This window comes from Chiloscyllium plagiosum, chromosome 38 (assembly GCF_004010195.1).
Source record: "Chiloscyllium plagiosum isolate BGI_BamShark_2017 chromosome 38, ASM401019v2, whole genome shotgun sequence".
NCBI classification, from domain to species: Eukaryota; Metazoa; Chordata; class Chondrichthyes; order Orectolobiformes; family Hemiscylliidae; genus Chiloscyllium; species Chiloscyllium plagiosum.
The window spans coordinates 10243113-10265994 of NC_057747.1; the positions used below are offsets into that span (position 1 = coordinate 10243113).

A 22882-nucleotide genomic window follows, 5' to 3' on the forward strand; every position below is an offset into this window, starting at 1 on the left:
GCTGCTGCTGCCTTTGTGGGGTAAGTCTCCAAATAGCACACAGACGCAGCCACAGACACAGACACAACCTTTTACTGCAAATTTTTGATAGGTTCCACGTTTGCCCTGCACAGAACAATGCTGGAGAGATTATTCCTGGGAAGCGGGGGGGGGGGGGTGACGGTTAGGGTACACCCCTCTGTAGAGCTCCGGGGAAAGTGTGGGGAGAGAGAGGGGGCGGGAGGTCAGTCGCTTGGAGACGGTGCTTGATTAGTCACCGTAAGCAAAAGACACGTTCACTGCTGGAAATACATCTGTGATGTAATGTTTCTATCGGGACCTCGAGATCTCCGGATAATCCGATTTTCGGATAATTGGTATTCGGATAATTGAGGTTCCCCTGTACACGCTTTGTGATCTGGGCTGTTAATGTTCCGTTGGCATTAGTTTGTTGTCTTCTATTGTTTACACAATCCTGTTTATTCTAACAACACTTAAGCCTTGTGATTGATGCAGTGTCAATTAAAATACCTTAAGTTGAGTTTTGAGTTTGATCGTGGTTAAGTTACCTGTTCAAATAGACTCTTTCTTATTTAAAAAAGACTTCAGTTTTAAAGAAGGACTTTTGTGTATGGCAACGCATCGAAATGACTGACAGCCACTTGATCTGAAACAGGTACAGTTCAGCAGTTCCAAATGGTCTTGTGCAATTGAATATTTTACAACACAGAGCTCATTATACCTGCATTGATTTGTTGAAAATTAATCCATTTGTTTAACACATGCACAATCCACGTGGCGGCTGATTGATTACGTCCTGACTTGTTTGTTGGATGAAATTTATCTCAACCAGTGTCAGACTTGGCTCAGGGACTCTTGAGCCAGGAGGTCACATGTTCAAAGCTCTGTCCCAGAGACTTGAATGCATTGTCCGGCCTCCAAGTCCCACAAAGGCCCAAGGGAATGGAGAGGTTGCAGCAGTCACACTCTTATTTGGAGGATATTAGACACTGAACACTTCCCTTCCCATTTGGGAAGTATGAAAAAAAGTGCGCTTTTTGAAAAGAAATGGTATTCCCTTCGCATACGAGACCATATTCGTCCCTCAATCGATTTACCTAAAATTAACTTGCATCTGATGTAGTAACTGCACGGATTATAAAGTGGCCGCCATGTTTACCCAAATTACAAAGGCCGTACATAGAAAGTGCTTTGGCAATTTCCTGAGACAGTGAAAGTCACTATGATTGCAAGTTAATTTATTCTTTGTAAATGGAGCAAATCAAGTTGCACAACACCAAATTTCATACATTTTTTGCTCATTTTTAAAATTTTAATGACACATGCAGGTAGTTGGAGCTTCTTTTATTTAATCACCCCTGTGTCTGACGAGCAAAACAGTTCAGTTCTGAAATAACTTCTAATGCTTATTCAAATGTGTATTTATGATTGCAGGTAAACGATCTCTACAGTACTTAACTGGAGTTTCCCCTTCTGTGTTACAGCAAGTCAAGCTAGAGATTTGTTATGTAAAATGCTTGTAATAGATGCATCAAAGAGAATTTCAGTGGATGACGCTCTGCAACACCCTTACATTAACGTTTGGTATGATCCTGCTGAAGTAGAAGCTGTAAGTGTTTAATTTGTCTGTCTTCTCCACGCATACTTGTCTAGTGACTGTGTAACACAAATGGCACAATGCCACCACTAATCTGAAAAACGGCAAGTAAAAAGCTTATCTGACTCCAACTAAAGAGGTTTTATTTGCAGCAAAAATAGAAATTACTGGAAAAGCTCAGCAAGAGAGATCCTGGCAGTATCTGTGGAGAGAAATCAGTTAATGTTTTGTGTTGAGCGACCCTTCCTTATTTTATTTGCTGGTATTCTAAATCAGATTAGATCCCACTTTAAGATCAAACAACCAGGTGTAGGTCGTACGACATCCGGAGCCAGTTTGACCTTCTTTTGGCTGACGTGGATCTCTCTTCACTTTTCTATGCTATCCCCCATAAGATTAGGAGCAGAAGTAGGCCATTCAGCCCATTGACCCTGCTTCACCATTCAATGAGATCATGGGTGATCCGATGATCCTCAACTCCACTTTTCTGCCTTTTCCCATAATGCACAGTTCCCTGACCGATTAAAAATCTGTCAAACTTGCCCTTGAATATACTTAACGATCCAGCCCTCTGCAGTAATTCCCACCTCCCTTGATTTCATTTGTGCCCAAAAATCTGTTGGTATCAAACTTTGAATATCTTTGACTGCTGAGCACCAGCAGTCTAGAGAATTCCAGAAATTCCTGTGTTGACAGCACATGGTTTACTTAAAGAAGCCATCCCTACTCTAATCTCTGGGCATCTATAACATCCCTGAGGTCTACAGTGCACCAGGCCACACATTACATACTACACTGTGACCAGTTCCTGGTGTAAACCTCCTATGTGTCGCATAATCTGTCATCCCAGAAACCGGAATCTCCAGTAACAAGTGCAGAACGTCGCCACTCCACAATAACAGTGGTGTCAGTGTTATTGTATAGAATTCCAATGTTGTCACTCCGAAGGGATTCTAAAAGGGCTATCCGAAGATGAAGTATCGCTCCCTTCGTGCTCCTAGTAAAATGGAGAATCCAAGTTAAAAGGCTCCAAGCCTCGTTACCGCAAACTCCAGTGGCTAACCAGCACTTTTGATTCACCCATGCCGTAAGACCATAAAAGCTAGGAGTTGAAATTAGGCCTTTCAGCCCATCGAGTTTGCTCTGCCATCCAATCATTGTTGATAAGTTTCTCATCCCTATTCTCTCTCTCTCTCTTTCCCGTAACTCTTGATATTCAAAAACCTATCTGTCTCCATCTTAAATATACTCAAAGATCTGGCCTCCACAGCCTTCTGTGGCAGTGAATTCCAGAGATTCCCCACTCTCTGGCTGAAGTAGTTTCTCCTTATCTCCGTTCCAAAAGGTCTTCCCTTGACTCTAAGGCTGTGCCCTCAGATCCTTAGTCTCTCCTATCAATGGAAAGATCTTCCCAACATCTATTCTGTCCAGGCCATTCAGTATTCTGTATGTTTCAATTAGATCCCCCCCATCCTTCTAAACTCCATCGAGTATCGAACCAGAGTTCTCGCACGTTCCTCATATGCCATCTGATCACAATGCATGTTGGATAATGTGAATGTCACTATATTCATCCTCCTTATCCTTGCCTCCCCATACCTTTTTACAGTTTAATGTTTCAAATACATGTGTGCAGCTATTCTGAGTTCTTCACTGCTTCTGTCAGGTCATTACTGTTTTAACAGAATTTCAGTAAAATTTTAAATCTCATATGGTCCCCTTGTATAATGGTGGGGCTCTTAAATTTCCACCTTCTGGTTACCAACTTGCTTGTGGCAATAATTGGCTGAATTCACTTTGTCAAACCTTGACATTTTGAGCATGTCTTGTCAGAGCTCCTCTTTGCTCGAATGAAAATCCATTTGTGGGTGAAGGGCATCATAGGCGAAGCCAGTATTTATAGTCCATTTGCAATCCTCCTCGAGGAGGCTCTGAGTTGGTTTCTTGAACTATATGCATCAGCGCCATTAGTGACTCTTCAGATACTGAAGCTGTCCGTGTCTGAATGCAGCAACATCTGGACAACGATCGAGGGTTGGGTTGAAAAGTGGCAATTGACATTTGTCCCACACAAAAGCCAGGCAATCACCTTCTCCAACAAGAGAGACTCTAACCATTATCCCTTGACATTCAATAGCGTTACCATCACAATCTTGCTATCAACATCCCAGGAGATTGACCAGACACTTAACTGGGCTAGCCATATAAGAATGACTGTATTGAAGTTTGATTCAATCCAAGACATAGAAGCTCAGTTGATTGGCACAACATCCACAAGCATCCTCTCCTTCCATGACTGGCACTCAGTAGTAGCAGCAGCGTGTCTCATTTACAAGGTGAATTGCAGAAATTAACCGAAGTTCCTTAGGCAACACTTTTCAAAGCCACAACCACTGCCATTGAGCAGCATATGGACAGCAGACACATGGCAACTCCACAACTTGTACATCCCACTCCAAACTGTTGACCATCCTGATCGGCAATATATTGCTGCTGCTTCGCTATCACTCAGTCAACATTAGGGAATTCCCTCCCATACGGCTTTGTAGCACATGGACTGCTGCAGTTTAAGAAGACAGCATGTCACTATCTCCTGATGCTACCTGGCTTGCTATGTTCTTCCAGCCTCCTGCTTGTCTACTGCCACCTTAAGGACAATGAGAGATGGACAATAAATGCTGGCCCAGTTTGCAACATGCACGTCTCAAGTCTATAAAAATCTTTTTTTCTAAAATGTAGAGTGGCTACAAGAGCAGGTCAGTGAGAAACTCAGTACCTTACTCTGTCCATCATCTACAAAGTACATGTCAGGAGTTTGATGGAATACTCCTCACTTGTTTGGATTGGCATCCTCTGCCTTAAATCCTAGCCTGGCATTTGTGTGTTGCGAATGTTACTTGCCACTTGGTGGGCCAAGCCTAAATTTATCACCCATTTTGCTGCCGTGAGAATGAACTACTTTTGCTCAAAGCCTAATAAGTTACATCTAGAACGATAAACGTCTTGAAGATTCCATGAAGTTTAGACAAAGTTAATGAGTTAGATTGAAGCATGAGAGAAGGAGGATTGTGCTGTTTTTGAAGTATGATCATCACTTGATAGAATTTTGTAAGTAGATGTAAATACAAAATGTTGTTTTACAAATCGTTTATATCCCACATCCCTCCCTGTTCTTATAGACATAGAACATAGAACAATACAGTGTAGAACAAGCCCTTCGGCCCTCGATGTTGCGCCGACCTGTGAACTATTCTCAGCTCGTCCCCCTACACTATCCCAAAATCATCCATGTGCTTATCTACTTTAGTGATAAATTGTAGGGACAGACCATTGATAAACTTCAATTCCAGCTTAAAATCTAGGCATGCTCCTAGAAACAATTCGAGGCTACCTGTTTTCCTTTTAAAGCTGATCCAACAGGTGTGCCCAAGTACCCTGTAGTTAGATTCTGTCTCCCCAAGCCTACCATCATTCTACGTTTCAGTTACCAGCTGTTATCGAAGAGATCCTCTGGAAAACGTGGCCCACCACGATGCAAATTTTCCAAAATAGAGAAAAATGTAATAGGGTTTTTTTTTGTTAGTCTGTGAAAGTATTTTTCTGAATGTATGTATCAGAGCTCATAACTCCCTGCTTCCCCCTGCCCCTCCAATTTCTGCCCTACATCCCACATTTATTAAAATATGTTCTATCAACTGGGCTGTCATTACTTTACATATTGACCCTCCGCTTGTTTCTTGTGCATGTTAATTAAAGCTATTAATTCTGCAACGCTGTAGCAGGAGGCTCATCATTATAAAGAATAATGCAGTTTACTATGTTGGTTGCCTGGTTGTAAGAATTAATTATCTTGACATTCCCCTTTAACTACTGCTGTGGCATAGCCTGCTGTACTGAGGTGGAAATTATCGGCACCCATTTATAGACGTTTCTGTTCCCCTGACTCCAGTTTAATAGATAATCTGCTTTCACTGAAACTATGAAGCTCTAAGTAAGTCATTAACGACAGTTTTGCCCTGGTCCTTGTGTGCTGCTTATCCTTTCACCATAGATTACCGTATAGGTAATGACGTAAGCATATGGTAGCTCAGTGGTTAGCACTGCTGCCTCAGTGCCAGGGACCCAGGTTTGATTCCAGCCTCGGGCGACTGTCTGTGTGGAGTTTGCACGTTCTCCCCATGTCTGCGTGGGATTCCTCCAGATGCTCCTGTTTCCTCCCACAGTCCAAAGATGTGCAGGTTAGGTGGATTAACCGTGGGAAATGCAAGATGTCAGGGATAGGGTGGGGAGGAGTGTGGGTGGTTGTTAGTTGGGGGGGGGGGGGGGTGAGCTGGGTGGATATTCTTTGGAGGGTGGGTTTGGACTCGAAGTGCTGAACGGCCTGCTTCCACACTGTAGGGATTCTATGATTTAAGGATTTGTCTAACAAGATTTCAACTTATTTTTCTAGCCACCACCCAAGATATATGATAAGCAGCTAGATGAGAGGGATCACACTATAGATGAGTGGAAAGGTAAGATGTTGAAATCAGTGCATTCTTTGCTGAATGCTGAAAATATTTGTGACGTGTATTCCCCTTGAATTTACAATGTAATGTGAGTGAGCATTACTGCTCTTTGCTGAAGCTATGAGCCAGCTTACTAACACTTAATCCAGAGTAACTAAAAGTAATTAACTATGATCCTGAGTGAAGGAACGGTTATGCAGCATTGTTCCAAGTGCTCTTCATTTTTGAAACATAACGCCATACTTTATACGCAACATTTGTCCCTTTTAAAAAGCTTCATTCTTGGCATCGATCTGAGTTCTTTGAATAGGGCTGTGCCTTCCTGTTGAGACACTCAACGTTGACAGGAAGTCGGCAGAACATCTTAGACCCATGTCATTGAAAGAAAAGGCTGACTACTGCTGGAAATCTGAAAGTTCAGCCCACTCCCCCTCCCCCCCCTAAAAAATGCTTGACATACTCTGAAGGATGTTGTGAAACTTGAAAGGGTTCAGAAAAGATTTACAAGGATGTTGCCAGGGTTGGAGGATTTGAGCTGTAGGGAGAGGCTGAATAGGCTGGAACTGTTTTCTCTGTAGCGTAGGAGGCTGAGGGGTGACCTTATAGAGGTTTATAAAATCATGAGGGATGTGGATAGGGTAAATAGACAAAGTCTCTTCTTTGGGATGTGAGGAGCCCAGAACTAGAGGGCATAGGTTTAGGGTAAGAGGGGAAAGATATAAAAGAGACCTAAAGGGCAACGTTTTCACGCGGAGGGTGGTTTGTGTATGGAATGAGCTGCCAGAGGAAGTGGTGGAGGCTGGTACAATTACAGCATTTAAAAGGCATCTGGATGGGTATATGAATAGGAAGGGTTTAGAGGGATATGGGCCAAGTGCTGGCAAATGATTAGATTGGGCTATCTGTTCGGTATGGACGAGTTGTACGAAGGGTCTGTTTCCATGCTGTACATCTCTATGACTCAATTCGGCACTCCCTCAACATGGGAAGGGAACTGAGTTAATGTGGGGATTTTCACAAGCAGAGAATTTTCGGCAGATTGCTGCTTAGCTCGAACTTTTCTCTAAGTCAGTGTTGTTCTATGTTCCTTGCTAGGTCTTCTGCATCCAGTTTCTTCAGAATTGAGCAGCACAGCGATCCCTCAGTAAGCTGTCAGATGCCAGTTGGGATCGGGGGGGGTGGGGACTAACCTATCATGTGGGTTTGAAAATTCAGTGTAGATGTTTGTGAATGGATGAACAGGTTGGTTGGGAGGGTGGGGGGTGTCGGGGGGGGTCAGTGATTGAGGGTGGCAGGTGTTTAGTTACTTTGATGTTCAAATAGGTTTTCAACTGTCCAGTATTTTCTGGGCAGCTACTGAAATAAAATACTTCAGAAATGTTCAAAGTCTCCGACTCTGGGTTCAGAATCCAGGGGGTCCTGGGGAGCAGGGGAATTGGTTTGCAAGGTCGAGCATCCTCCTCCGTTCCCACTGAGACCAATTTCTGCAGAGTCCAAATGTTCATGCTGGGTAATACATCTGGACTCCAATCCAGAAACCAGAAGATCTGGGCCAAGTCATACTCATACAGCACTGAAACAGACCCATTGGTCCAACCAGTCCATGCTGAGCATAATCCCAAACTAAATAGGTTGACTGCACTTAGCCCAAGTCCCTTTCCAAACATTTCTTATTTATGTACTTATCTAAATGGCTTTTAAGTGCTGTAACTGTACCTGCATCCACCACTTCCTGTGGAAGTTCATTCCACATGCAAACCCCTCTGTATGAAAAGAATTATTGCTCCTCATGACTTTTAAAAAATTTTCTCCTCTCATCTTTACAAATATGCCCTCTAGTCTTGAAATCCCCCCCCTAGGGAAAAGACATCTGCCAATCACATTATCTATACCCCTCATGATTTTATAGAGGTCACCCGCTCAAACTCCGAAGGTCCAGGCTATTCAGCTTCACCTTATAATTCAAATTTGATAAACTTCCATCAGAATTTAAAAGGTTAAAGATGTAATGGGTTAAAATCAACAACAGAAGCAGAGAAAGAAGGGAGGGGGAAAATCGGCTTAGGACAGAGGTGAAAAGTGGGAGATTCTGTAATAGAATGCTGGTAAAAGGCAATGATAATGAGGTAAGGCATAGAAATGAAAGATTTGTCTGGTGGAAGAATAAGTGAAGCAGTAGAATAATTTCCATCAGCAGCTGTCTCCAATCCAAACCAGCAACAAAATCAAACATCTCAAAATGGGCTCAGATTATGACCTGAAGTTGTTGAACTCTTTAGAGAATCTAGAATGCTGTAGATCAGCTGATTAAACCCCAAAGTGGCATTCCTTGAGCTTGCGTTGGGAAGCTGAAAGAATTACAATGACAGGCAACTGTGTCCAGGATTGCACTTGGGAACTGGATGGGAATATTCTGCAACGCAGTCACTTCAACTGTATCTAGTCTTCCCACCACAGAGGGGACCACAGCATGGATGCTTTTTTGCAGTGTACAATCCCTAAAACACACCTTGTTTCTCCCAGGAAGTCTGCAGTAATCTCTGATTATTGTTCTTTCCTTTTCGGATTTTCCCGGAAGCGGACTGATTTTGATGAGCCTGGAACGTGTGTACTTCTGGGTTTGGTATTTTCAGGCTGACTGCCAAAGCCATTGTTTGTTGCTAAGTGGTGCTGGTGTAATAGCTTTTGCAACCTCATGATTATTACACCCTGTGTAAGCCTGTGCTTTAATAAACAGATTAATCTCCTTTGTCTGCAGAGTTGATATACAAGGAAGTACTGGAGTGGGAAGAGAGGATGAAGAATGGTGTTATACGAGGCCAACCGCCTTCTTTAGGTTAGTTATTGCAAGAATATTTTGTTACCGAACTTCAAAGAGGGCACATTTGCAACATTAATATCTTCAGTCATCTACAGAGGTTTTAAGATATTTAACACTACCTGAATACTAGTTAGTTTGAAGTGATTCAGAATGGATGTTCTGATTCAAGTTGAACTCATTGGTCATTGGTTTGATTCCAAATGAAGGAAACACATTAAGTAAATAAAACATTTCTGCATTTGAAAGGTTCCAATCTTAGGATCTGGCGATGTAGATAGAACAGTACATGCGTATTAGAAAGGATAAATTGTTTTTAAAAGACTGGTAACTTTGTATCCACCTGGAGTTGAGACCAGTTGCACTCTAATTGTTGAGCATTTTCAAGACCATTATTGCAGGGTCGAGGGTAGAATTGGTAAGCATTTGATGGTGATAGTTTTTGTTCAAAAACATAACTATAAACAGTGCAGCACTACCATCTGCTGGGAGCACAGCATCATTGCATCTTAATTCTGCATCAGTAGAATTTCTTGCTTGTGCCCGTTGTGTAGGTCTGTCCTCAATTATGACAAGACTGTAGAATTGTATAGTCCAAACGCGCCTCAGGCGACTGACTGTGTGGAATTTGCACATTCTCCCTGTGTCTGCATGGGTTTCCTCCCAAAGTCCAAAGATGTACAGGTCAGGTGAATTGGCCATACTAAATTGCCCGTAGTTTTAGGTAAAGGGGTAAATGTAGGGGTATGGGTGGATTGCGCTTCGGCGGGTCGGTGTGGACTTGTTGGGCCGAAGGGTCTGTTTCCACACTGTAAGTAATCTAATCTAATCTAAAACCCCAGCAAGATATCTGATCTCGCCTACAGTGGAACCTGATGGTGAGACTATTGAAAAGAAAAACGTAACGGCCTAGCTGAAATGATTAGTTTAGTTCAGTATTTGAGAAGAATTGTATGTTAATTTGGCTTGCATCAGTTTGAAACCCCATGGTCTTTAAGTTACTTATTATTAAGGCATAACCTTCCAGCATAGTTCCCTAGCCAGTTGCTTGTGCAGATGTGCTTGTCCAGTTGTCAATACACATTCTATTTCCTCAATTTGTACATGTGTGTGTTATGAACTTATTTAATATCTCCAGGAATCAGGGAATGGTAACAGTCCTGCATTGATTGGATGTAAATTTTTATCATTTTGGGAATTTTGTTAACTGTTTTTTCCAGTAAGTTCATTGCTTCTGTAAACTTGCCTTGATCACTTGCTTTTTCGTAGAGTTCATCATCTGAAGGTTAGCAATCACTCTATTTGAATAAATCTAAATAATCGATTATGCATCTCATTCTGTGTCACTGAGTTTGCAACAGTTTAGCTGTTATTACAGACAACGGCAACATATTTGAATATTATACAATACCTATGTAATTCTGCATAGAAATTTGATTAAATGAATTAACAAAGAACTATAAGGCCTATATGCAGCAAGTGAAGTCTGCACTGAGTTAATTATACCGTGCAAGATGTCCTTTTGCAGTCTACTTTCAATTCTAAACTACTTAACTAAAATTATCAGATAATGGTTTTAGCATAACATTCTGACTTTCCACATTATTTGTGACTTATTCTTAAGGATTAGAAAATTCAGTTTCTTTAAGGGAAGAGAAAGCTCTCTCTCCTATCAGGAGTAGAAATCTACAGACTTTACCTCCTTTTCAATGCCAGCTTGTCATTGTGCCTTCTCCCACTATTAGTTTAAATTCACCGCAATCTGAATCTGTAATTATGATAGTTACTTTGCTTGCACTTCATACTTTGCATACTTGCCAATTAAATATATTAGATTTTAGATTAGATTAGATTCCCTACAGTGTGGAAATAGGCCCTTGGGCCCAACAAGTCCACACCGACCCTCTGAAGAGTAGCCTACCCAGACCCATTTCCCTCTGACTAATGCATCCAACACTGTGGGCAATTTAGCACGGCCAATTCACCTGACCTTGCACACCTTTGCGACTGTGGGAGGAAACCCTCGCAGACACGGGAGAATGCACAAACTCCACACAGTTGCCCAAGGCTGGAATCGAACCTGGGTGCCTGGTGCTGTGAGGCAACAGTGCTAACCACTGGGCCACCATGCTGCCCTAATATTTGTGAGCATACAGTAGCTTGATATGTTCATCTGTGCAATTGGTCACAGCTCTCATCAGATCTCTGGGCACGGAGAATTTGTGTATATTTAAGGCCAAGATAGATTCCTGATCAGTGCAGGAATCAAAGGTTACAGGGAAAAGACAGGAAGGTGGACGTTAGGAATATCAGATCGGCCATGATCCTATTGAGCAGTGGAACAGGTTCAAGGAGCTGTTTGGCCCACTCCTGTTTTTATTTCACATTGTCTGATAAGCAACAATTTATAAATAAGGTGTGTCCCATTAAGACAGAGGTGAGTTTTATTTTTTTTCTCCTGAGTCTGTGGAGCAATCTTCCCCTGAGAACAGTGGAGGCACAGCTATTGCGTAGAAATGCTTATATCATTAATTAAAAGGGAATGAAAAAAGAGCAGACAAGTGAAGCTGAGGTGATGATCAGATCAGCCATCATCTTTACTGAACAGTGCAGCAGGCTCGATAGGCCAAATGGCTTGCTCCTGCTCCTGATTCTTTAGTTTGTATATAACCATCCACTTGAATAAAATTTAGAGGCTGCAAGGATGCAAATGACTTTGACAATCGCCCATGATGGAAGTGAGCCACCTTCAACAATAAAGGAGCCCATCCTTATTCCATTTTACTTTTATGTTTAGGAGCACTTGGTAAAATCAAACTAGTATTTCTTTTTACGGTTGAGTATGCATGAAGAGGGGATCATTCCTGACACTTCTGATCCTGATCTTGATTCCAGTTGGTCAGCTTATTGCTGAAGGAAGTATGCCTGTAGCGGTTCAGAGCATTTACGTTGTACAGGTGGAAGGGATGTGTTTTATCTGAACATCCAAAAATCAAAAAGCTCTGAAATCCGAAGGTCTTTTGTGAAGTTTTTTTTTCTCATTAACAAGGTTGTTTGGTGAATCAAACCGTTAACCCAAGTCGATACCCACTCAATGTGCGTCACTCAGATGTGACGGGGGAGGGGCGTGGCCAAGCACGTTCTTACTTAGTAGCCTGCTCCTCCCGTAAGATTTCTTAAAATGTCACCATTATATTGTCACTTATTCTGAAAACCGAAAAATTCCAAATTCCAAAAAACAGCTGGTCCTGAGCATTTCAGATAAAGGAACGTCTACCTGTACCAAAATGGCAAAGAGCTGCTAAAGGAAGCAGTCAGAGCAGCTGACCACTTCACTCAAATGACCAAAGTAAAGCTTTGAGCAGGGACTTGTATTTGGTATGAGGAAGGATCATCCCTGACGTCAGATGGCGACATTACAGAACTGCAGTAATTATTCGCTTTTGAAGAAGATTTGATGAATGAACGTGTTTCTCTTTGGATTATGTTATGTTACTTTCCCACTCGCTTGGATTTGTTAAACTTTTGTTAATTATGTTTCGTAAACGTTGGGAAAGGAAATCTCAACACAAACCATTGGAAAAGTTTGTTTTTCAGAAATTCCATGAATGAAAACTGAGTCAGTGTGATGGCCTGCACCTTGGTTTCTCACATCCCTTTTTCCAGGTTTCCAAATCTGTCAGTTTTCCAGATCCTTGGTTCATTGCTCGGATCAAATCTCTGATCGCAAGCCAGCACTTGGACTATAAGACTTCACTGTACACGATTAGTTTTCACTGAGAGCTAAAATATCCCCATACCTAAATATGTGGTTGATTTTCTCCCCTGTCCAATAGTGTGTGCGCTTTAAACTACACTTGGTTTTTCCTAGTGTACTTACTGGCGTGTTAGTTTTGCCATTTATCTGCAATCCACACTTAGTATCAAAAACTGCTGGACATCACAGCATCACCGTGTCGGTGAAAAGAGCAAGCCAACATTGAAGACTCATCTGAACTCGAAACATTAGCTTACTCTCACTCAATGAACGCTTTCCAACCCATTGTGATCTCCTGCATTTTTTTTTTGCTTTCAGTACACATTCCAGTATCTGCAGTAATTAACTCCCTCGTTCAGTTGAAACTGATGAAATGAGGGTGTTTAACCCAATCTTTTGGCCAATGGTCTCAGAACTAAGTAAACACAAATACCATTTTAATTCCAGATCCTTAACTTATGGCCACTTCTTTAAATCTAGTTTACTTCTAATTACCGATCAATAAGCTTGCACAGAGGGAAAAAAAAAACCTGCAGTCCTAGCCGCAGATTCAACCTGATTGTTACGAGGAGGTTTGAACTGGTTCCCCTCTTGTCCCCCAGTTTCTGGATTGGTTGTAAGAGTGAATTTGAAACGGATCAGAGGTTGCCAGTTATCTATGTTTACCTCTGTGACACTTAGGATAAAGAAACTAAGACTGCCAAAATCCTTGCATTACTAAGCTGGGAATTGGTGTTGTCGAATTTAGGTAAATATATATAAAGTTTTTAAAAACTGCTTGTTTTGTGCCATAGGCATGCAAAGGCGGTAAAGAACAAATTAACAATTTGTGGGCGGCAGGCGGTAAAGAACAAATTAACAATTTGTGGGCGGCATGGTGGCACAGTGGTTAGCACTGCTGCCTCGCAGCGCCAGAGACCCGGGTTCAATTCCCGCCTCAGGCGACTGACTGTGTGGAGTTTGCACGTTCTCCCCGTGTCTGCGTGGGTTTCCTCCGGGTGCTCCGGTTTCCTCCCACAGTCCATGGACTTGTTGGGCCGAAGGGCCTGTTTCCACACTGTAAAGTAATCTAATCTAATCTAAACATTGGGTTCATGAATGAAAGAAATGTGATAAAATGTTTTCTTGATGTGGGGGACTCTTTTTAAAGATGCATCACTTCAATTGATGATAGGTAGGATAGTGAAGAAGGCGTTTGGTATGCTTTCCTTTATTGGTCAGTACATCGAGTATAGGAGTTGGGAGGTCATGTTACAGCTGTACAGGACGTTGGTTAGGCCACTTTTGGAATATTGCATGCAATTCTAGTCTCCACCCTAATGGAAGGATGTTGTGAAACTTAAAGGGCGCAGAAAAGGTTGACAAGGATGTTGCCAGGTTTGGAGGATTTGAGTTATAGGGAGAGGCTGAACAGGCTGGAGCTGTTTTCCCTGGAATGTCAGAGGCTGAGGGCTGACCTTATAGAGGTTTATAAAATCATGAGGGGCATGGATAGGATAAATAGACAAGATCTTTTCCCTGGGGTGGGGGAGTCCAGAACTAGAGGGCATAGGTTTTGTGTGAGAGGGGAAAAATTTAAAAGGGACCTAAGGGGTAACTTTTTCACACAGAGAGTGGTGTGTGTATAGAATGAGGGAAGTGGTGGAGGCGAGGCTGGTACAATTAAAACATTTAAAAGGCATCTGGATGAGTTTATGAATAGGAAGGGTTTGGAAGGAAATGGCCTGGGTACTGGCAAGCGGGACTGGATTAGGTTAGGAAATCTGGTTGGCTTGGACGAGTTGGACTGAAAGGTCTGTTTCCATGCTGTACAGCTCTGATTGTCTCTACGTCCTGGGCACACTGGTGCTGAGTCAGTACCTTCCTTTAAGATTCTCTGTTTGCAGTAGTTATACTTCAGATGATTTACAGCAAATAGGATGCAACATTTGAGAGAAAGATGGGTAATACTGTTGTCCCTTTGGTTGTCCCATTGATCTCTCCTGTTTTACGATGGTTCAGGTGAGAGTAGCTTTCACTGTTTTTTTTCCCCTTCTGTACATAGCAGTCAAAGGTGGCTGTTGTCATGAGACAGGTTTTCAGACTGCAAAGGAGAAAGTGAGGGCTGAAAATGTGTTGCTGGAAAAGCGCAGCAGGTCAGGCAGCATCCAGGGAACAGGAGAATCGACGTTTCGGGCATAAGCCCTTCTCCAGAAAGTGAGGGCTGCAGATGCTGAAGATCAGAGCTGAAAATGTGTTGCTGGAAAAGCGCAGCAGGTCAGGCAGCATCCAAGGAACAGGAGAATTGACGTTTCGGGCATAAGCCTGAAGAAAGGATTATGCCCGAAACGTCGATTCTCCTGTTCCTTGGATGCTGCCTGACCTGCGCTTTTCCAGCAACACATTTTCGTTTCAGACTGCAAAGTCATGGTCTCCAAATGAGCTGTCATGGTGATACCATCAAGTATTTGGATTCTCCCGCAACCAAAACCTTTCTTTCCAGAACAAATGTGGGTCAGGCAAAGAGCACAAGGAGCAAATGTACATCGACCAAAAACAGCAGCCATTCTCCAAAGATAGTGCTGCAGGAAGTAAGCGCTTGGTAAAGTGGTTTTGGATGTTTGTTTTTTTTTTTGCTCCTTTTTTAAAAATGAAAAACTAACGAGCAAATTCTACAAACTGGGATTAGCGCCTTATGTCCCATTGACTCCCACCACAGTACTCAGCGCCCCAACCCCTGCAGTTCTGTGTGTGTCTCTGACGTGGTGATGCCATTGGTGCAAGCCCTCTTCTGACTCTTACCCCTCACCTCCTGGGCCACATCTGTGATTGTGTGCTGGCCATTTTAGTATTGTGAATAATTATTCCACTTCCTTGCAGGGAGGTTGTCAGTGGAGTCTTGTTTGCGCTGTCTGTCGAGCTTTGCATTGATATCCACAAAGTGCAAGCTCTTGGAATAATCATTGATGATCGTATTAACAAATGTGAAAGTTCCTGGGATCATGTAGGCATGTTCTTTTGAAGTCCACTTCAGAAACTCAGATTTGACAAGGTTAACATCGCAGAAACGTCTGGCAGTGAACTCAGAGTCTGCGATGTCACTTAAAATCCATTGAGTATGTAAAACCAGCTGATCACATTCAAAATTAATATTTGATCTGACTCCTCTTCATGACACTGCATTGTTGCTCTAGCCATAGTGTCAGAATGTCAGCTGTAAGAAGACATTCTGAACTCATTGCTGCAAGATTTGCACATTAAAACAAATGTTAACAAGGTGATATCTTTTTCTTTACTCATGGGATGTGGGTGTTGCTGGCTGAGCCAACATTTATTGCCTGTCCCTAGTTTCCTTTCAGGTTTCAGCAGCATAAGTACACTGTCCACAGAAGTGTCTCTTTATGCTGTTTGTTTATCTGATGTGGTTGGTTTGTGATTGTAACGTTGCTGAGAACAACATGTACACTGTTACTGACTGACTTCCTTATTTCTCATAGCACAGGTGCAGCAATGATCAATGGCTCTCATCATCCATCATCATCTTCATCTGTCAACGATGTGTCCTCCATGTCAACAGATCCAACGCTGGCATCGGATACCGACAGCAGCCTAGAAACATCGGCGGGACCTCTGGGCTGTTGCAGATGACTAGCCTCCCTCTCTCTGGGGTCTTATTGTTTGCGCTAAATTTTAGAGAGGGTAGACCAGCTTTTTAAAAAGCTCCAACTGTGTTTTAATTTTATTGGAATCAGTTTCCCAGATAGAGTACAACTTTCAATTATGTTGGATATACATACAGTAACTCAATACAGCAACCTTAGTACAGGGCAAGTAACCCTAAAGCATGACTTGTAACAGACAGATATTTAACATCATTACATTTGGGTCTGTTTTGGGAGGAAAAATGAGCTCAAAATACAAACAAGTTCCAGAGTCCAGATCCGGTGCGTAGAGGGATGACTTAGTTAGGCTACTTTTTCTCTCTCACACTCTTGCATGAAGTGGTTTTACACAATTTAAACATTCTAAGGTCTTTTCTAATCTAGTTGGCTCTGGCTTAATGCTAGTTGTGGACTAGGACAACAAGTCATTATGTGTTGAAAACGTAGAATACCAGTGTCTGCAATAAATTTTGGTTGACTGTGTGACCTACCTGTTTACATTACACATCCAAAGCTGAAGCCGAGTGTGTTTTAGATGTTAGTGCAGCCACTTTGGATAGGCAAGGCTACTGTGTTTAACACTAAGAGTATTCAAACTGATGGTAAAGACTCGTCAGTTGTTTAAGGTAATAGAGACTTGAAAATGGGAAGAGAAAATGTGGCATCAACGACTGAGCATCACAGACGAATTCTGCACAAAACCAGTTCTATATCTTGAGTCAGTGCCAGCACCAAACTATTTTAATAAAAATCAGCTTGCCCCAAATAAGCTGTTCCTTGTAATTAAGTGATTTGGTTAATTCCTTTGTTGTATTAAGAGTTCACAGGATATAGTGCCCTGTAATAATCATGGTTTAATTTGTAACTAGTTTTACCTAATACAACTTGTCAAAATGCCAACCTTGACGAGAATCAGTGCAGTAGGGTTATGTTTCAGGCAAACATTACAAGCTTCATGAGTTGACAGAACTAACTTATCAAAAGAGGTTTTTAAATAATTGATGAACTACCTCACACAATCAATGTACCATTTCAATGCCATCGAGTTGCTCGCTTTCCTACCATTCAGTACAATGATGGAATGTAACAGTTTTAATTTATTTCCACTGTTAAGTGTCCCTGGTCCCACCACCAGGAGTCCACCAAATTCACAGCTGAAACTATTGTGTAGAGGGAAACATTGTTATACATGTACTTTGTTTGTTAGAGAGATGTTTAATGCATTTTGTATATTTGTTTTCTCATAGTTGATGTGCAATAATATTTGCAAATTGTGATACAAATTTTATTGTAAAGATGGGATAGCTGTGATGTGGTATACTTATTTTGGACCCTGTTGGAATGTGAAGGGATTGTAGGCTTTTTTTCCCCCCCTTTTTAACTTTAGTTGAACTAGTGTAAAATGTAAGATTGTAATAATGCCTTGGTTAGGTAGTTGAGGGCATGGTGCCTGCATCTGCTCCTTGGGTTAGTTTATTTTTTTAAGTGTATACCTGGGCTGAATACTTATTGGTTACACATTGATATCCAGTATGGACTGCAGGAACACTTGCAGTGAATTGGATATTACAGAAAATAATTGAGATAATTAGTGTTAATGAACAATGTTCATCTTTTAATAATGATTTTGTACTGAAAATAGCCATCTTTAGTTAGTTATAGTTAACAATGGAATGAAAAATTTGATTTTTCATGTCACGTGAGGACAACAGTGAGCCAACCTTGGAGTTTGCACTATAGGATATTGTGATGTTCATGTTTATAGTGGATTGAGTGAACTAAGGTGTGCAATCTTCTAGGGCATGGGGTGATTTACAGATTTACTCAAACAATATCTTAATCAGTCTCTGAAATGATAACTCCATTTATTAACAATTCTCTCAATCTCCCTCAGTACAAGTCCCAGCTAAATCCTTTCCCATTGGGATGGGATTGTCATTTTGATGCTAATTATTTTGTGCCAGAATTTCATTTAAACTGATTATACTGGTTACAATAGGATTAACAGTAGAATTGAATTGCATTTTAGACTCCATGCAGAATAGAAATCTTCTGGATTTTTTTTTTCTCCCCAAAATTTAACTGCATGTGAAGTTTAAAAATAAGCTAGCTTAATTAGATGTAAACTAATTGTCAGATTGATTTTAGGATTTTGCTGTGGAGCTTAACACATTGCATTTCCCCTAACCTCGTCCCTGTGAGTGCAGTGAAATTATCTGCACTTTGCATAACAGACAAGACCAACCTTTTATTTCCATCTTTAAACTGAGTAGCTTACCAGACCATTTTAAGAAAAGCATTTGAGTTAATAACGTTGCTGTGCTTCTGGAACCTGGATAAGGGAGGTCAGTTTTCTTCCCTAAAGGACATTAATGAGCTATATGAAAATCTGTTATCAAATGGTTGCTACTACTGATACTAGCATTTTTAAATTACTTCATTCGTAAAATTGAATTACCTCCACTTCAGTGGGATTTAAACTTGTCTCCTTTCATTAGTCCAGGTCTTTTTACCAGTCCAGTAAGGTAACCACTAAGCTACCAAATTATTATAAGTGTATAGATAAATCTTCACAAACAATGCTGCAAATGTACAACAGATCAGACAGCCGTTGGGGGATAAATTGGTTAATGTGTGTGATATCATCCAGTTATCAATTCAGGAAATATAAACTTTTTCCTCCTTTACAGTTATTGACTGTCTTATTCTGTACGTGGCAGCATTTATGTGTTTCAGTTACAAAGTTGTTTTTTAGTGTCTTAAATCACAGGGATATTACAGCACTGTTATCATTTTAAAAACCTGCTTTGCCTTCCAATTAATACTTTGCAAAATAATTTCTCCTTTGTTTCACACAATGCTTATTCCCCATTCAAGTCCTTTCCTGGAAAAGTACCTATTTTTCACAAATTGTTTGTATCTTCATGTAGTTTTACTGTTTCCATGTGTCATACAAATAATTCTGTTGTTGGTGCCAAATTTGTAAAAGGGTTGAGGGAAATAGTTACCGGTAACTGTAAGGTTTTCACAAAATTTGCCAGTCACTCGCAGATTCCCTTGTTTGAGCTAATTCCTTAAGTTAGTTTTTCTTATATCCATAGTGATTCTCAAACTTATGACATTTTACGTGAAGCTACATTTTGTGGATTTGTATTTCATGCTTTGTCAATGCTCCGTAATCTTCCAATATGGAGAAAAATAAATGTTGGAAGTGTAATTTTCACTTGTGATCTGACATGTTTTATCTCTCGTGATGGATGAGGGGGTGTGGACACATGGAGAAAAGTGATTCTATTTCTTTGAAAAAAGTTGATTGTCACTCCAATAGCCCCAAAGTTAGGCGTTGGCTGCTTCCAGTCACTTGGCTGACTGTTCCCAAGATGCAGTAAACTTGCTTTTTCTTGCATTGATCCGCTTTCTAATTGCGATGTGCATTTCAACAAAATGCATTGTTTAAAAATAAATAAATTATGGCACAGGGTCACTTTATGTTGATTTGCTTTCTTCCATAAATTTATGGATGTGATTAGAATCGGGTCGGTTCTTGACTTCACAAACTGACCTCTAGACAATAACACTGAATAAGCAAAGAGTACAATTTAGAAATGGTGTATTGACCCTATACCTATGATCCTGAGCTTGTGTTGGAGACAACCGAGTGTTAAATTGTCAGCTTGCTGCACAAGTACTTAAATTAGATAACTGACATTGCAGAAAGTACTCTGTCTTAATGGTGATCCTCTGACTTCCTGGTAACAAATGAGTTGTCAACTGAAATATTGCAGTTTAACAGCATTTACTCTCTTTGCCTATACTAATTACATGGATGCTCACAGAATTAATTTGAACATAAAAACTGAAAAGAACTGCAGGTGCTGTAAATCAGAAACACAAAACAGAATGGCTGAAATAGCTCAGGTCTGACAGCACCTGCAGAGAAATCAGTTAATGTTGCAGGTTGAGTGACCCTTCCTTATTAATTTGAACAGGTTTGATTTTGATTTTTGATTTAAGCTTTGACATATGTACTGGAATAGAGTAAAAAGTGTATGTCACCACACATCTTAGGTGCGAAGGTACTTCTATACAAGTAGTAACAGAAAATAAAGTTAAAAGTAAAGTGTAACATAGTATAAGTAGAGAAATAAAGAAATTAAGTTAGAAGCGAACGTTACAGTCCGATTTAAGTGGAAAAGTAAAGCTAAAGTCAACAGTTAATAGCATTTGAAAATATGGCACATTGCATGGGTCCAGATGATTGTCTAGTTTATTTACTGTAGATGTTGCCAGGTGCCAAGCTTTCCACTAAAGTGGCTTGTTGCAGGCTCTGTCTTTCACTCCACAAAGACCTGTCATTAATCTGTCTGTAACACTACAATTGCCAAAGCCAGCTGAAGTTAGGTTATTTGTCATTTCTTTGGATTGTGAGATTTGGTTAAAGAATGTAGATGTAAGTTATCTAGAGATTTAAGGTAGCAATTTGTTTGGGACACAGTCTATTGAATATTGCACACTAATAATCATCTGGCATCCAGTTCAGGCTGATAATGTTAGAACATGGTGGTTTTGCCTGAAATGTGGCATGACACCTTTCTGTTGGAGACATCTGTAGATTTTAATATAAACTCTTTTATAGTTTGTGAGAAGATTTGTAGCTTGGGTGCTCGTTGTTGTGGTTCTGTTTGCCGAGCTGGGAATTTGTGTTGCAGACGTTTCGTCCCCTGTCTAGGTGACATCCTCAGTGCTTGGGAGCCTCCTGTGAAGCGCTTCTGTGATGTTTCCTCCGGCATTTATAGTGGTTTAATTATAAATGCCGGAAGAAACATCACAGAAGCGCTTCACAGGAGGCTCCCAAGCACTGAGGATGTCACCTAGACAGGGGACGAAACGTCTGCAATACACATTCCCAGCTCGGCGAACAGAACCACAACAGTCTTTTATATTATATAATATAATATAAAGATTTTAAGATAGAAGTCTCCTGTTCAGTCAATGACCCTACTTCATTTAACATTGAGACTTTCAGATAAAATAGATTGAATACTGAAAAATATTTACTCTTGGTTCAAGTCTTTGTAGAATATAGAAATCACTAACATTCGGTTCCAGCTCGTGGGCTGCAGCATTCCTTGCTCATAAGCACTTCTTTCCCACTGTTTGTTGACAATGTAGTTAACTACACTTTATCCATTGAAAGTACTGTGTGAATAGACATCCAGGTGTTGGTTTCCTTGTTATCTTTTGAATATATCATAAGTGCAAAGGTGAGAGGTGTCACTTTTTGGACACTGCTGATTTGTTTCATTCTGCTTCAAAAACATTTTCTTCTCCTTTCTGGACATTTTGTGTTGTTCAATTTCTTGTCTTTTCCATTTCAAACAGCAGTCTACCAAAGCAGTAGCCAAGCCTAGTGTTCAGTGCGCAGCTGCAGTTAATTACCACCTTGGCCACCTCATTGCGGTTTTACCGCGCTGTATTTTCTTGGCAAACTTGGTACGTTTATTTTCCTTAGCAATGTTTCTGCTTAAGTGCAACTTTGAGTATTTATTTGAAATGTGTATGTATAATTGTCTAATATATGGGCAGCTTAATGCTACATATAAGATGAATGTGTGTGTGAATTACAAATTTGTGACCTTTTATTCAGAAAGTGGAAGGAAGAAGGTTTTTTTATAGTTTGGTGACTAAATCAATATAATTGAGATTGAATTAGTGTTTTCTTGAGAGACAGCAATCTTTATTAGAATACTATACATATTTTGTAAGGTTTTTGAAAAATGCAGAGTTTTGTGTAATCTTCATGTCCCTCCTAAAGAGGGTGCTGTTCTTTGATAGGTTCGTAGTTAGTCTTGTGAATCTAGCACTGATATTGCACACCTTTTTAACTGCAAGTATCAAAGTATTTTCTGACTACCATGTATTTGTAGTTAAAACATAAGGTTTTCTAAATATATAGTTACCTTTGATTAAACTGAGGTGTGTTTCATAAATTCTTGACTGTTCCTTATTGAGCTCAGTTGGTGCAGACAAGGTGATAAGTTATAGAATCCCTACAGTGTGGAAGCAGGCCATTCAGCCCATTGACTCCACACTGATGTTCTGAAGAGCAACCCCCCCCACCCCCCACTTACCCTAGGATTCTGCATTTCCAGTGTGTCATCCACCTAACCTGCACACCTTTGGTCTGTGTGGGAGGAAACCCACATAGACATGGGGAGAATGTGCAAACTCCACACAGTCACCCAAGTGTGGGGTCAAACCCTGGTCCCTGGCGTTGTGAGGCAGCCGTGTTAACCACCATGCTGTCCGATGACTTCCTGCACCCTAAACTATTGTCCTGTGAATCTGTACAAGATTTGGAGGAAGATTTTTTAAAATACAAAATGATTATGAAATGTGACTGCCAGTGTGTAAAATATTTTTGAAATTCAAATAGGCTGAGGACTTATTTCTAGTGGTGACCATGGACCTTCCGTACTTAAAGTCATAGAGTTATACAACACGGAAACAGACCCTTTGGTCCAACATGTCCATGCTGACCAGACATCCCAATTTGACCTC

At 40.8% G+C, this 22882-nt stretch overlaps 1 protein-coding gene across 3 annotated transcripts in view; it reads left to right on the forward strand.

The window, feature by feature from the left end:
• LOC122541809 (mitogen-activated protein kinase 8) overlaps positions 1-19802 on the forward strand; it is a 116448-nt gene extending 96646 nt beyond the window's left edge. For 2 of the 3 annotated variants that reach the window (XM_043678813.1, XM_043678812.1), the window contains exons 9-12: positions 1485-1609; positions 6048-6111; positions 8864-8941; positions 16162-19802. In XM_043678813.1, coding sequence (XP_043534748.1) covers positions 1485-1609; positions 6048-6111; positions 8864-8941; positions 16162-16307 — 413 coding nt within the window. In that variant the 3' untranslated portion in view covers positions 16308-19802. Of the gene's footprint in view, positions 1-1484; positions 1610-6047; positions 6112-8863; positions 8942-16156 lie in introns of all 3 variants that reach the window. The other variant, XM_043678814.1, reaches the window with a different exon arrangement.
• The last annotated feature ends 3080 nt before the right edge of the window (positions 19803-22882 follow it).